The following is a 15,819-nucleotide window of genomic DNA, read 5'->3' on the forward strand; positions in this document are numbered from 1 at the left end:
TGTCCCCATCAAGGAAACCTGGGAAATGTTCACGCAAATTTTTTGGGTCAGAGGTTGTCTCATGCCATGAAGAGCCCAGGTATATTTATGGGAATTTTCTTCATTTTTTTAGTTTTGTCCCACACCCTGGAAATCTGGGGGAAATGTCTGCATGTTAGCTCCCCAAATACTAAGGCTGACTTCCTGCTTGTAAGCTCACAGTTTATAATATCACAGAAGGATTAGTGTTCATAATGTTCTCTATCTCTTGTTTCATCAAAAATTCCTCCATTTTCCATAAATCTGACAAATAAACTTTTCCTTGCTCCCCTAGTTTGTTTATAGTGTCCGCTTTTATACCTAGATTGTGTACCCATTTGGACTTTATTCTGGTATAAGGTGTCAGGCATTGGTCTATGCCCAGTTTTGGCCACACTATTTTCCTGCTTTCTCCCATTCTTTTAAATTTTTCTATGCAATATGACTAATGTGAAAATGTGTTTAATAAGAATGTATGTGTAGAGTCCATGTAAGATTACATTCTGTCTTGGGGAGGGAGGGAGAGAAAATTTAAAACTTCGGAAGTGATTGTTGAAAACTGAAAACAAACAAGTAAATTTCGAGGAAAAAAAAGGATAACATAAAGAAATGTTAAAGGGAACCCCCCCCCCCAATCTTCAAATGAGCAAACATTAGTCTCATGTAAATCACATTAATGTGTAAATCCTCAGAGACACAGCCACCAGTATGAGGGTTTCCTCAGGTGAAAGTCCCAAGTCCTGCCTTGACTGGTGCTCTTTGCCAAGCCAAGGTATGTGGGGAATGTGTTAAAATTTGCTCTCTCCAAATTCCAGCCACTCCTTGGATCCACAGATTCAAAACATTTCTCAAGGAAGGCCTGAGAAGGATGTCTCCTCTCTCTGTTCTGCCTCCCCATTTTTAGATGAGCACATTCTCATATCCCCCAAGCTCTTTTCCTTTTGATTCCCCCCAGCTGCTACTGTAGTCCTCTATAGGTCCGTCCCCACTTTTTTTCACTTCTCAGTTATGCACATTTTATATATTTTTAACATTTACAATTATATACATTTTTACATTTATATACTGTTATATACATTTTACTTACGTTTATATAGTTTAAAATGTATATACACTTATGTGTGTGTTTGTCTTTCATTGCCGAAGAAGACCATGCCATCAGAGAAAATAATGACATGACTTGCACTTGACTTTGTTTTGAGTGAGGGAGGGCTGTGCAGGTCACCAGCCTCACTTCTCCTCCAGAGCCATCTGGATCCAGTGACCAGATATTCATCAGGATGACTGGAGATGACCAGGATGAGGCAATCTGGGTTAAGTGACTTGCCCAAGGTCACACAGCTAGTGAGTGTCAAGTGTCTGAGGTGAAATTTGACATCTTCTTTGCAAGTTAAGAGTCTTTGAGAAGTGAATCCTTGCCAGTCGTCATGACTTGGATAGAAATTGCTTATTGCAAAGCTATACATATGTATACATATATATGTATGTATTTGCTATAAAAACAATTGAAACACATGCTGTATTACTGGGGTGGGGGGCTAGTAGTGCTATCTTAGTATGTTGTGTTCCATACTTTTGTCATTGCTATGTCAATGAGAAGTACTCTTGGGGAAAGACATGAGAATACTATTAATATTATTGACTATTATTTATTATAATATTATTTACTATTAAAAACGATGTTCTCTTGGGCCTTGAAAGTCACCACAATAGCTATACAATGACTGGATGAAGGACCAGTGTGACACCCTGTGGTCAGCTTATGCTGTTGTAACATCCCCTGAAACTCTTCTCAAGTACTTTGTCTTTTCTAAGATATGCTTATCCTGGAATAGCCCAAAGCAGAACAGGACTCCTGTAATAGCTACATCTCATGCCCCAAACCCAACTCCTGTCTATCTCTAAGTGGTTTCCTATAACTATCCTGGGACAACTTCCTACATAGCAGAAGAAATCCTTCATTCCTCCATCCAATTTAGAGTAAGGATGAAATGGGGGGATGGAGGAAAAAAACTGTAAACTCATAGCAAAGGATGCGTTTGACACTTCTCACGCTGAACTTGGAAAAATAGAAAAATTATCCCCAAGCAAATCGAGCTAATGGTATCTGGAGAGCAAGAGGAAGTTCCAGACCTGCAGAATAATAGAAAATAGAAGTAAGGAACAGAAAGAGGAAGTAATGGAGGAGAATGTGGATAATGCAGATTAAACTTACAAGGGTGTCATGCAAACATTTTTCCCCACTTGGATAACTGGTTATTAAACATTTGCCAATGTACCCTTGACCTCAATGTCTTCCTCTCCCATGAAGCCTCTCCTGAAAAAGCATGGGATTGGGAGTTAGAAGACCTAGATGTGAATCCTGGCTCTGTTAGCAAGGTGATTTGGAGCAATTCAGTTAAACTCAATATACTTTTACTGAGTATCTACTAAGTGCCAGGGACTGCTTTAGGCACTAAAGAGACTGAGACAAAATTAAAAACAAAACTACCTGCTTATACATCCCATAGCGGGAATAATATGCCCAAAGGCAAGCGTAAACAGCTAAGTGGCACTATAGTGCACAGAACACCAAGCCTGGAGTCAAGAAGACCTGAGTTCCAATCCAGACTCACACTTAATAATTATGTGACCTTAGACAAGTCATTTGACCTCTGTTTGCCTCAGTTTCCTCATATGTAAAATGGGGCTAATAATAGCACCTATGTCTTAGGATTATTGCATAGCTCAAATGAGACAATTGTAAGGCAACTGGCACATAGTAAGTACAATATAAATGTTGGTTTTATTATTACAAAATATTTGATACTTTGGATTGGACCTGTGATTTATTGCTGTAGAGAGCTCTCTGGTAAGGAAATTCCTTCTACCAATGCAGATGGATGAGCTGTTTTTCAATTTTTAGTCTTAGAGAGTTGCCTAGAGCTACTGAAAGATTAAATGATCAGTTCAGAGTAACACAGACATCATGTGGCAGAGGTAAGATCCAGGTCTTTCTGATGCTGAGACTGGCAGGCTATGCACTATGCATGGTGCTTCACTTACATTACACACACACACACACACACACACACACACACACACACACACACTGGAGGTAAAAACACAAATAAATGGAGGGGGAATTAGGAAAGGCCTTCAGTAGGGAGTGGCACCTGATATGAGCTTTGAAGGAAACTAGGAATGCCTTAGGATGGGTATGAGGAGGGAGAGTATCCCAGGAATGGGATCAGTGTGCACAAAATCCAGGGAACAGAAGATGGATGGAATGTTGTATATGGGGAACAGTAAATTTGGCTGGAACTCAGAGTATGTGAAGACAAGTAATGGATGATTAATCTGGAAAGAGAGCCTGGAGTCAGCATATTAAGGGCTTTAATTGCCAGATGGACATTTGCATTTTATCCTCTGGGAAGGTTTCTGGTTTCCTGAGTAGGGAAATGAAAGGTTTTAAACTACATCTTAGGAGGATCAATTTGGCAGCGATGTGGAGAAGCTAGATTGCAGAGGCTAGTGACTGGAGGCAGGGCAACCAGTTGGGAAGGCAAGTCCCTTCCCCTCTCTGGGATTCAATCTTCTCATCTGTCAAATGAGGAGGGTAAACTATATAACCTTTAAGGATCTCTGCTCTAGCTTGAATTCTCATGATGCCATATGAAATAAGTTAAAACCAAATGACATTAAACATTTTTTCCATGTCTTTAGGTGTCACAGTGGACTGGCTCAATATCCCCATTTCACAGAGGTGGGAAATAAAGTTCATAGACGTTAGGTGACTTGCTCTAGGTTGCATCGTTCATAAGTGTCACAGCCAGAATTATAATTCCAAGTTGGGCCAAGTCAGGTCAACAAGCATTTATTACACATTTACTGTGTAACCATAACTATGCTAAGTGTGTAGGATGCAAAGAAAGGCAAAAATAGTCCACCAGCACATTGCCCTAAACTATGTATGCATGCATTGATGTTATTGGGGATATTCAATTGCCCAGGATTGATTCTCTTTCATACCAACTGGGATGATTCTCAACTACAGCTCCGGTCAAGAGTTTTTCTTCTTGCCCTGGCAACCTGCCCAAGCTCCAGTGGGTCAGACTTTCTTCCTGTTTCCAATAGTCCATAAGTTATCTGGACAGTGTAAGTCTGAAGGGAACCTCAGGTTAGTCTCCCTTAGAGTAATACTATGTGTTTGGAATTATGTTTAGTCCCATCGATGAAGGGGATTACTTTTCTAGTAGCCTTAAGCTGTTTCCTTCCTCTAGTGAATGGTCTAGGGTAATATTTCAAACCTAGAGGCTTGATGAGTGAAGGTAGAACTCATAGCATTGTCAAGATTTGAGTGAGAGTTTTGACTGTAGGCTCTTGTGTGGTTTTTCATTTTCTAGAGAATAATAAAGCCTGTCTTGTGTCCAGTATGCAGTTACTTTGAGAGTTTAGGACTGCTCTAAAGTAATAAGCATTTCTTTAGAATCTACTGTGGGTCAGGCACTGCACTAAGTTCTTCTCCTCCTTCTCCTTTTTCTCCTTCTTCTCCTCCTTTTTCTCCTTTTCTTCTCCTTCTCCTCCTCTTCCTCTTCCTCCTCCTCCTCCTTCTTCTCCTTCTTCTCCATCTCCTCCTCCTTCTTCTCTTCTTCTTCTTTTTACAAACATCTCATTTTCTTCTCATAACACCTCTTCAATCCAGCTGTTGTTATTTATCTCCCTTTTACAGTTTGAAAAACTTAAGGAAACAAAAGTTAAGTAACTTGACTAGGGTCACACAGGTATTAAGTATCTGAGTTGGATCTGAACTCAGGTCTTCTTGACTCCATTCTCAGTGCTCTATCCACTGTGTCACTTAGATGTTACCCAAATATGTGTAAATGTATATTTCATATACATTTCTATATGTAATAATAATATATAGAGAGCTTTAAGACTTGCATTTGAGTCTCTATCTGTAAATTAAGTACTATTATTACCCCCATTTTACAGATGAGAAAACTGAGGCTGAGAAAGGTGGTGTGACTTGTCTAGGATTGCACATCTATTAACTTTCATAGTTAGGATTCAAATTTAGGTTTTCCCAGCTTCAAAGCCTGCAGACTATTCACTTTCCTCTGCTGCCTCATCTGGAGAGTAGTAGATGTGAGCTATCCAAAGCTAAAGGTAAATGGGGCAAAATGAGTCAGAGATATGATTTGTGAGGCAGCCTCTCATGATTAAAAGTGGCCCACATGAAAATAAAAAACTTGGCTGGGGGGTCCACAGGTTAATCTAGCTTTGGCAAACTGTAGATATGCTCTCCAGTTTCTTGTCCTTTCATGTTCCTTGAATCTCCCCTTCTCCTCTGGTTTCTTTCCTCTGGTCTGCAGTTAGACTTAACTCCGCTCTTTGTTAGGAATGAACAAACGCCCTTGATCCTGCCATTTCTTTAGGCTACCATTCAAAACTTCAACTACTCTTCACCATCAAACTCCTAAAAAAGTCTCTGCTGCCTTCACTTTTCTAACCACCCATTTATAGCTCTTTGAAGTCTGGCTTTAGTACTTAGCATTACACCAAAATGGCTCTGTCCAAGGTTCCTATTGATTACCTTATTACTGAATCCAATTGATCCTTTTTCTTTCTTCATCCCCTTTGACCTCTCTGTGGTCTCTTACACTAATGACCACTCCCTTTTTTTCCTTTGTACCCTTTCCTCTCTGATTTTTGTGCCCCTGGAATATCTTTTTTTAAAAACCTCTCATTCCTCCCTCTTGACTTCTCCTCCCTTCTTCTCCTTCTCTTCACTCTTAAACATTGACATATGCGACATTGACATATCCCTAAGCCCTCTTTTCTACTCTCTTTGTGTGCTCTGTAAGGGAATACATTCCTGTAGTTTCAGTTATCACCTCCATGAAGATGACCTCCAAATCTATATCTGTGCTAACCTTTTCCCATAATTCTAGCCCCATATTTATAAATGCTTGTTTATTTAACTTCTACCTGGGTGTCCCCAGGTGGGACTGAAGTCAGGAAGACCCAACTTTGTGAGTTCAAATCTTCCCTCAGATACTTCCTGGCTGTGTAACCCTGGGCAAGTCACTTGACCCTGTTTGCCTCATCTGTAAAATGATCTGGAAAGGGAAAATGGGAAACCGCTCCAGTATCTTTACCAAGAAAACCCCAAATGAGGTCAGGAAGATTTTGAAATGACTGAATAATAAAAACAACATCTGGATTTCCCATCAGCAATTAAAATTCAGTATGTTGAAAAGTGAATTCATCTTTCCTCATAAACTTTTCTGCCTCTTGATATTTCCGTGAATGTTATCATCTTCCTTTCAGATGCCTAGGTTTGTATGCTTGGAAAGAATTGAAAATGATTCTGTATCTCTCAGATCTACACATTTAATTATTTGCAAAATTCCATCATTTCCACCTCTGCAATATCTCTAGTATAGGGGTTATTAAAACTTTTTTTTATATCCTGGACCCCTTGGGCAGTCTGGCAATGCCTATGGACCCCTTCTCAGAATGTGTGTAAATGCATAAAATTAAATATACAGAATTACAAAGGAAATCAATTATAATGAAATATAGTTTCATATGTATACATGTATACACCTGACACATGTATATATCTATATCTATATCTATATCTATCTATCTGTCAGTCTATCTATCTATCTATTCATCCATCCATCCACCCATCCATCCATCCATCCATCCATCCATCCATCTATCTCACAAATTCACAGACCTTTGCTTAAAAGCCCTGCTTTAGTATCTAATCTCTTATTTTCTACTCCTATAGCAACTGTAAATCCTCCCATATCCTTCTTTATTAGATTATAAGCTCCAGGAGGGCAAGAAATGCAATTTTCATCTTTGCATTCCTAGCTTACCAAAATGTTTTGATATGGTAGACAATAAATGATAATAGTTATACATATGACTTCATATACATACATGTAGAATAGTTAACACATATTTTATTCTATATAATCATTAATGTATATATTCTATAGGATAATTAACACGTATCTTTTATATGTTAGCTAACATATGTTCTATTTAATAGTTATGTGAACTATTACATGATATGTAACTAGTTATATATTTTATGTATTATGTGTGTATGTGTGTATGCATGTATATATGTATGCTTTTCAAGTTTTCAGTGCTCTTTTCTTTATATTAGCTAATCTGATCCTTACAAAAATCCTATGAGGTAAGCTCTGTTACATTCATTTTACAAATGAGGAAACTGAGACTGAGAGGTTAAATCCCTGCCCAGATTCACAAAACTAACAACTTGTAAGGTGAAATTTGAATTCCTGTCTTCCTTAAATATAGCACTCTATCCCCAATACCAAGCTTTTCATTATGCTATTACTGAATCATCTTGTGCAACTCCTTATTTCACAAATGAGGAACCTGAGGCCCAGGTCTAAAAGATACAGATTTCAAGGAATTTGTAGAAAAATGGTGTTTTGATGTCCATATTATTCCTTAGGGTTAATCATTTTCAATCATATCCTTCTTCTGACTCTTTTTTCCCTAAGTGGGGCTAGATGATGAAACTTGTAAGCTATTGGACTGGTAAGTATGGTTCCTAGAGAGGAGGGGGCAGGGCTGCAGGAGGTCCCTATTTCTTCTGAGGCCACTAACTTCTTTTCACTTCGTAGTCACAGTGCTAGGTCACCATGGTACTCAGGATGGGAGTGTGGTTGCTTGACAAGTCCGACCAACTGAAGTTGACTCACTGGCTGCTTATTTTCCATGATTCAATTTCTTCATTTAGAATTGGATGAACATAACATTTCAGTATCTTATCAATTCCATGACTAGATAGAAACAGAAGTGGCCATTTTATTCTATAACACAGATGAAATAAATGAGGAGATAAATTGATTTTTACCAGTGTTGGGCACTTCACTCAGTTCTATTGGAGGTGAAAGGTGAGAGCAATTATTGCTAATTACAGCCATCCCTGGGACCATAATGTCAGGAGACATTAGTATGATTGTGCGTAATCCTAGTTTACATTTTTGTCAGTCATGTTGTAGTAGCTCCAGTCCTCCAAGTTCTTGTCTTTCACATGGTACCCCCATAAAAGTGAACTTAGGCTAAAATTACATTGTAGGTCTGCAGCCACTCAAAAATCAAAACTCAGGTGCTCCCACTAAGGCCAGTCAGATGAAACAGTTCTGGCATAGCAAGGAAAGTGTCAATAGAACAATATCTCTATCAATCTGGGGTGCTTTGTCCTAGAACATTCTATCAGTGGGAAGAATGGGTACATCAAGAGGACACTTACAGAAGGGCATCAATATACAAAATATGGCCAGGATACACACAGAAGGAAAATTCAGGCTGCTGACCCAAAAGGACCACCCATGTTTTGCGGGGATGTCAATATGCCATCCCTCCTAGGTCTTTTCCTTGATGTCCGTCATTCTTGAAGAAGAGTATGCCTTCAAGGAGGTGATGCCATGACTTGCAAGTGGGTTGGATTTAAGTGAGGGAGGTCTGTGCAAAGTCACCAGCCTCACTTTCTCCTCTGGAGGCACTACAGTCCAGTGGCAAGATATATATCAGTACAACTGAAGCTGCCCCCACCTTTTTCTTGCTGGGGTAAGAGGGAATGGCCCACAAATAGAGCACCTCTGCTAATGTCTCCTCTCTTTGAAGAGTCTAGTAGCCTGCTTCTGGGGTGGTTGTGATGACATGCAAACAATGGAGGCAGGTAAGTGGTACAATGGAAGGAGGTGAAGAGTTAGAATCCTGCCTCAGTCATTCATTAAATGTATAATCCTAGACAAATTCCTTTGCCTCCCCATCTGTAAAATGGGGATGATACTTTCAAAATCATTGAGAGGATTGAATAATATTTGTGAAGTGCTTGGCAAAGTGCTACCTATTATTTTTGTTGTTATTGTTATTAAATCGAAGTACTTTGGAGAGAAATCACAGCATGTGAAGTCATTCTGCAACTGGTTCCAGGCAGCTAAGTGTAATGAATAGGGAGCAGAGGCATTCAGAAATGACTCTCAATCAAACAATCAATTAACATTTATTAAGCACCTACTATGTACAAGGTACCATGTCAAGCAATGGGGACGCAAAGAAAGTCAAAAGACATTTCCTCCCCTTGAGGAACTCCCAATCTAACAGGGGAAGCCAGACCTTCAGCCATTTCTCCCTTTGCCTGGAGTCTGTAAAGGGGAGAGGCCGTGGTCCTTCTCCTCTCTAAGGCTATGTGGCCCCATGGCTCTTTGCTATTTGTGATATTTGTTCTTTGTTCTAGATAAAGTTTGTGAGTTTCAAAAAGTCAAGAGAATGAACCTTTGAAATCTAGGAGTCATTCTGCCAGCTCATTGCTGATGTTCCAAGGAGCAAGAAGTGACCTTTGGGAGTGACCTTGGGGACCCAGCTCAGTGGAGACGAGGACTCATCTGGCAGCATTGCCTCATTTGGACATGAATTTGTTGGGAGTAACTTTGTAAAGAAATCACTGAATTTGGGCCCAATCTTAGAGGTGTTGAGAGTGAGAGAGTAAATTTATATAAAGAATCTAATGTGAACAAAGAATTTACCAGTCAACTTAGATTTTTAAAAAGACATGCACAAGATGGAAGCAAGAGGAGGAAACCATGGCTGAAAAGAGAAGCATGCTCTTATCCTGTGAAAATAGTGTCAGGGCTACTAAAGTTTATAATAAACTTGGGCTGTGGAGGAAAAATAGGGATGAGAAAAGGGGGAAAAGAGATGAATCAGAATAGATATACAGTTACTTTTTAATGGATGGGATAGTGATAACTGATGAGAAACGTTTCTGCTTAAGTCTCAGTTCTATTCTCTGCCAATGAGAATAATATTTGAATTCAAAAGGACAACAGAAATAGCTTATAAGGATTTATTGCCCAATAGAAGTATGGGGAGTGTAAAAGAACCTTCAGGTGACCTTGATTTGTTTAAGTTACCTGATTCCTATGCATCACGTCCTCAGGTAGGGAAGAATTTGGCACATGTAGCCACTGAAACACTGTCAGTGACCTTTGTAAAGACTGTGGAGAATTGGAAAGGTAGCAGGGCATCAGAGAAGGACAAATATTACGTCCATTTTTAAAAGAAGGAAGCAGAATGGAGTCTGCAAACTCTAGTCTGGTGAGTTGACTTTTATTCTTGACAAAACTCTAGAATGTTTTTAAAGAATTGTTAGAGAAGGAAGTAAGGATCACACACAACCAGCATGGCTTGATCAAGAACACATCATGTCAGACTAGCCTCATCTCCTTGTCTGAGAGGATCACTAGACTTACAGACCAGGGAATGATAAATAAAGTTTACCCAGATTTTAGCAAAGCGTCTCATAAAATCCTTCATGCTATCCTTATGGAAAAAGAAGTCATAGGGGCCAGATGATAACATAATTAGATGGCCTCAGAGCTAGTTAAAGGTCTGAACCCAAAGAATAATCAGTAACAGTTGGATACCATCTTGGAAGGGGACCTGGAGTGGCCCTGTCATGTGTCCTTTTTTTATCTATGATTGGATAAAGACATAAATGGCCTGATCATATAATTGACTTTTTTTCCTAAATAAGGTAAATTTTTCCAGAGTCATATTTCAGTTATAGGCTTCATGTCATCAAAGGTACAGTAATAGGAGTGATAACTAATACACTGAATGACAGACGGGATTAAAAAAAATCTTGGCAGGCTAGGGCATGGGACCAAATAATTTAATTTGAAATTTAATTTAATAATTATTAATAATAAATCAATTAATTTAATTAATTTGAAAATAATCTTACATGGGTTCAAAAGCCATTTTCAACTTCAAGAAGTATGAGATAGAGAAGGTATTTAGATAGCAGTTTGAAAAAAGATCTGGGGGTTTTAATGGATGGCAAGTTCAGTAGGAAGTATGATAGAAAAATATAGTCTAATGAAATCTTAGGCTCCGTTAAGAGGCATTGCACCTAGGAAAGAGGAAGGAAGAGTTCTGATTTAGTCTTCCCTAGTGAGACCACATTAGGTGTATCGTGTTTCGTTCTGACTACCACATTTTTGGAAGGACATTGATAAGTTAGAGTGTGGCCAAAGGATAGCAATTAGGACAGGGAAAGGACTTGAAATCATACCACAGAAGGAACTGGAAATAGCCTGGAAAAAGTAAGACTTGGGAGTCAGAGTTAGAATGATAACTGTCTTCAAGTACTTGAAGGATTGGCATGAAAGAATCATTAGATTTTTTCTTAGTCCTAGATGGCAGAAACTGGAGCAACAAGGCAAAAAGACAAATTTAGGCTTGATATAAGGAAGAAACAACTTTCTACCATTTGGGATCATCCAAAATGAAATGGGCTGCCCCAGCACATGATCGTTCCCCAATGCTGGAAGTCTTCAGGAGAAGGCTGGATGAGCAGGTATGTTGAAGAAAAGATTCTCTTTTAGACATGGGTTGAACTAAATACCTACTGAGGTCTCTTCCCAATCTGAGATTCTGTCATTCTGTAATTATCTTGATCTTTAGAAGAATCTATTAGCTAAAATTTGATATTGACATGTTGGAGAAGGGAGAATGTGAACAGACTCACAGAATATTAAAGCTGGAAGTAACATTAAAGATGAATCAATCCAATCCCCTCATTTTAAAGTGGAGGAAACTGAGTCCCTCAGGGGTGAAGGATCTTGCCCAAGGCAACACAATTTGCTCTAGAGAGGACTAGAACCCAGTTCTATTGAATTCCTGCCAACTCCTCTTTTCACTCTACCAAACTATTTACTAAACTTTTATATATTCCCAGTTAGTGTATTTTCACATCCTTGCATCATATTTGCTACAACATGTTGAACATTTTTATTTTATTTTAGAAAATGTGTTTCCATTTCCCAGAAGTTCATGGAAATAACTCAGATTTCATTCCTATGTCCAATCCCTGAAGCAAGTGAATAACGAGATGATAATTCATCAACCTGCAAATGTGAAATCCTTCTGCCGCAAAACATTTGGGGACTGGAGACTAACACTCTGAAAATAATTACTCTCCTCAGCTGAACATGATTGAGTGTCTCTGTACACACAGAAAGATGTTAGCTGCCATGCTGCCTCTTTCAAGATATAAAAACTCTACCAGAAATATGCTTGGTCTGACCCTCCTTATGTCATTTTCCAAATGAACAGGAAAATAAATTACTCAAAGCATGTAAATGTTGTGACAGGGAAACTGTATATATAGCCAATAGACTTTCACTGCCAAGATCAAGGTTACCAAAGTGAAGATAAACATTACAATTTATTATCTAGATAATTGGAGTTCAGAAACCTGGCAGCATATGGAAGAAGGAGAAAGTGCATGGAGAGATGAATGAAGAAACATAGGCAGGTTCTGTGGTCTAAGAACCCAATTTAGAGTTTAGTCCCAGCTTAATGTCTTCCTGGGTAAATTTAATCAGGTGATGTTTAGAATTAGACCATTGCTTGGGCTTTCAGATTTTCCACTTACAAATATCTTTCATGGTTCCTCAAAAATAGGATTTGAGGCTTCATTAATTCTAGCAAAATCTTTTGTATTTCTTGGAGAAAGATGATATGTGACTAGAAAATAGTAAACCTATAAACTCAAAATCTGAGCAACATTAATTTATTCTCACATCTATAAATAATTTTTCTGGGCTAACATCCACAGGGCATTAGCAATAAGGAGGCATAAAGCTGGACTAGGTTAAATAATAGGGAACAATTAAAAAGGGGGAGGAAAAAAATTGGAAAAATTAATTGTAAAGCCTTACCAGTTCCTTTTGTCAGGACAAAACACCATCTTATGCTTGGTTTGGGTAAATAACCAGAATATGTTGAAGTGACTTGCTAAAAAATTTTATCACCCAAACCCTCCCCTCAAAACTAATGCCTCTTCAGTCAAAATTATCTCATTTATTTTGTATCTACTCACCAATGCTGCCTCTCCTGATAGAACAGAAGCTCCAAGAGAGCAGTATTCTTTCTTTTCCTTCCCTCCCTCCTTCCTTCCTTCCTTCCTTCCTTCCTTCCTTCCTTCCTTCCTTCCTTCCTTCCTTCCTTCCTTCCTTCCTTCCTTCCTCTCCCCTTCCCTCCCTCTTTGTATTTTCTGTATTTAGCACAGTGCTCAGAGAGTTGTAGGCATTTAATAAATATTTCTTGTTTGATTGCTGGCAGGAAGACCCTAGTTGACCTCTGGAGGAACTTTATAGCTGAGATAGGATTCCTTGTGTTAGCCTTCACTACTTCAGGTATTAAGGATGGGTAGGTGCCATCTAAGTTACTTTCCCTGAATTTCTAATAAAACCCCTATGGTCCCACCCTGAAGAGCAAACAAGATGAAAAGTACATGTATTTTTATTTCTATTAACAAAACAAAAAAATATATACCACAGTCATTTCATATCTCATTGCTTCGAAGAGCATATGTTACAATAAAATAACCCGACAAGTTTCAAAGATTAGCCTTTATCAACACTTTTGTACACATACACAAATATTTTAATATACTGGTATCTCAAAGGTTATCCATATAATTTTAGTATTGTCATAAGTATGAACTAAAAAGTCTCTTTTATTCAATTTTGTAAAAATGACATATTTTACACATCTTCTATTTACAACTGAAATAGGTTTCAATGTTACAAAACACCTACATTGACCTTTAAAATATGTATACTAGGACTTGGTATTAGATCTATTCTCACAGCAAATTTCCTGCTTGCTGTTGAGCTACACATCTATTGAAAATTTATAGCACATATCCAGCCTGGCTTCATAAACTTTGTTCAGTAACAAAAAACAAAACAAAACAAAACAACCATAGGAAATGTGCAAATACTGGAGTTGGCAAAATTTTCAAGCTAGCAATGTAAAAAACAACATATTAACACCATGAAGACTGAGAATAAATTAAAACCATCTTTCCCTCGCCAGTTTCACTGAAGTCCTCAGGATTGACTCAAAGACGCCAAAGTCCTCTAGAGGTCAAGGTCTGACTCAGATTGCAGCTGGCATCAGACATCGGTACTGGGTGAAGCCAAAGTTGTCTGTGGGGGGATGCTTGTCCTACTAATGACACGAGGATAAGTTCGGTCCACTCCTTGCTTTGATGGGTCTTCCTTGCACGTAATCTTTGAGAAACATCAAGTCAAAAAATCATGGTTAATACCTTGTGTATATTTAAAAATGAGAAATTTGCATGGCTGAGGTTTTAAGATATGCTTAACAAAGAACTTTTTAGGATATCTTATAAGAAGCAATTCTGTGGATTTTGGATCTGAGCACAAATTCTGATAATAAGAGCACAGTTTGAAGAGAGAACTTTGTAACCAGCAGGTCCTTCAATCAAGGATGCACCAGACATTATCAGCATCACTGAGAAGACCTGCATTTGATTTTCTGTAAGTTTACACTCCCATGAAAACTTACATTTCATTGATTCCAGTTCTCTGTGGTTAAAAGAGAGACAGCTGAAATTTCAATTCATTGTGGATGCTTCTGGAAGAATAATAATCAACCTTTTCCTCTCCTGGGCTTTCCCTTTTAAAAGTTTGAAATATAATTGAATGCTTTTCTAATGGGCCAGATGTGAACTGGATCTAGCAATAATAAGCCAAGTCAGTCATTATAAACATAACCTCAAATATGTTTTCTTAGTGAAGAGTATTATGAAAACTATTATGAATTTCCTTCCAGTGTTGGAAAGGAGACCTTTCTGGTCTCGTTATTACAGGTGTGGCATTAGAGATTAGATTCTAGCACTCTTCAGCCATCCTGAAGGTTGCTAAAGTGGGGGGTGGCATATGAAATGACTATGGTATGTAGTTTTTGTTCTGAGAATGGAACTATAAATACATATCATTTGTATTTCATTTACTTTTCAGATTGGGGCCAAACAGTCTTCAAGGGAAACTCAGACTGACCACTTAAGAAGCAACATGACAATGTAGTAGGAAGGCCATTGGCCTGGAATCAGAGGGACCTGAATTCAAGTCCTGCTTTTGCCACTGACTGTATATGAGACCAAGGGCAAATCATTTTGCATCTCTTGGCTTCAGTTTCTATCTCTGTAACCTGAAAACCTTGGCGTAGAAGACTTCTAGATCTTTTCTAGTTCTAAAGGCATACTCTTGTATCCACTCTATCTCCATGGATTATACATACACTTTCATTTTATGTATAATGTCATTCATGGGCCTTTGCATCCAGAGGATGCACAATGAGCAAAAGAACTACGGCTTCTGATTTACCAGAAATTTTGCTTGAAAAAATGGCAGAAATGCAGGTAATACTAAACGCCCCATATGACAATCAGAATGGGAAAGAATTGATTTGCTCTCTTCTCCACTTTCAGTGACCACAGATGAATTTACTGATTTGTTATCTTTAGTTTAAAATACACCTAAATGAACAAGTCATGGATATTAGAACTCTAAGAGGCATTATAAGTCATTTACTCTAACCTTCTCATTTTGTAAGATGAAGAAACTGAGCTTCAAATAGGGGAAGTGATTTTTCTGAGGTCACCCAGTGGGAGATAAAGGTTTTGGTTTTCATTTACTAGTGATGATCTTAGAATTCTTGAGCTGTTCTCAGGGATAGGAGCAATGGGATATAGCATTAGTCTTTGTGCTTATTTGATAACATCTTCCTGCAGGAAAATGAAACCCAGATTCAAGAAATAGGATATTTGACCTTGGAAATCTACGAAAGAAGAGTTTTCTTTTGGTTATTTTTGGAAGCTTTGGAGGGTTCAGTACTATCTGCAAATATCTTTATAGAGTGTCTTGGACCCTTAAACTTGGA

At 38.3% G+C, this 15,819-nt stretch overlaps 1 protein-coding gene across 5 annotated transcripts in view; it reads right to left on the reverse strand.

Annotated features, from left to right (window-relative positions):
• Nucleotides 1–13,352: 13,352 nt before the first annotated feature.
• Nucleotides 13,353–15,819, reverse strand: part of DOCK10 (dedicator of cytokinesis 10) — a 358,984-nt gene continuing 356,517 nt past the window's right edge. For all 5 annotated transcript variants that reach the window (XM_072617984.1, XM_072617982.1, XM_072617986.1 and 2 more), the window contains one exon: nucleotides 13,353–14,144. In XM_072617984.1, the coding sequence (XP_072474085.1) occupies nucleotides 14,028–14,144 (117 nt within the window). In that variant the 3' untranslated portion in view covers nucleotides 13,353–14,027. The remainder of the gene's footprint in view (nucleotides 14,145–15,819) is intronic.

Source organism: Notamacropus eugenii, chromosome 6, assembly GCF_028372415.1.
Source record: "Notamacropus eugenii isolate mMacEug1 chromosome 6, mMacEug1.pri_v2, whole genome shotgun sequence".
In the NCBI taxonomy this organism is placed as follows: domain Eukaryota; kingdom Metazoa; phylum Chordata; class Mammalia; order Diprotodontia; family Macropodidae; genus Notamacropus; species Notamacropus eugenii.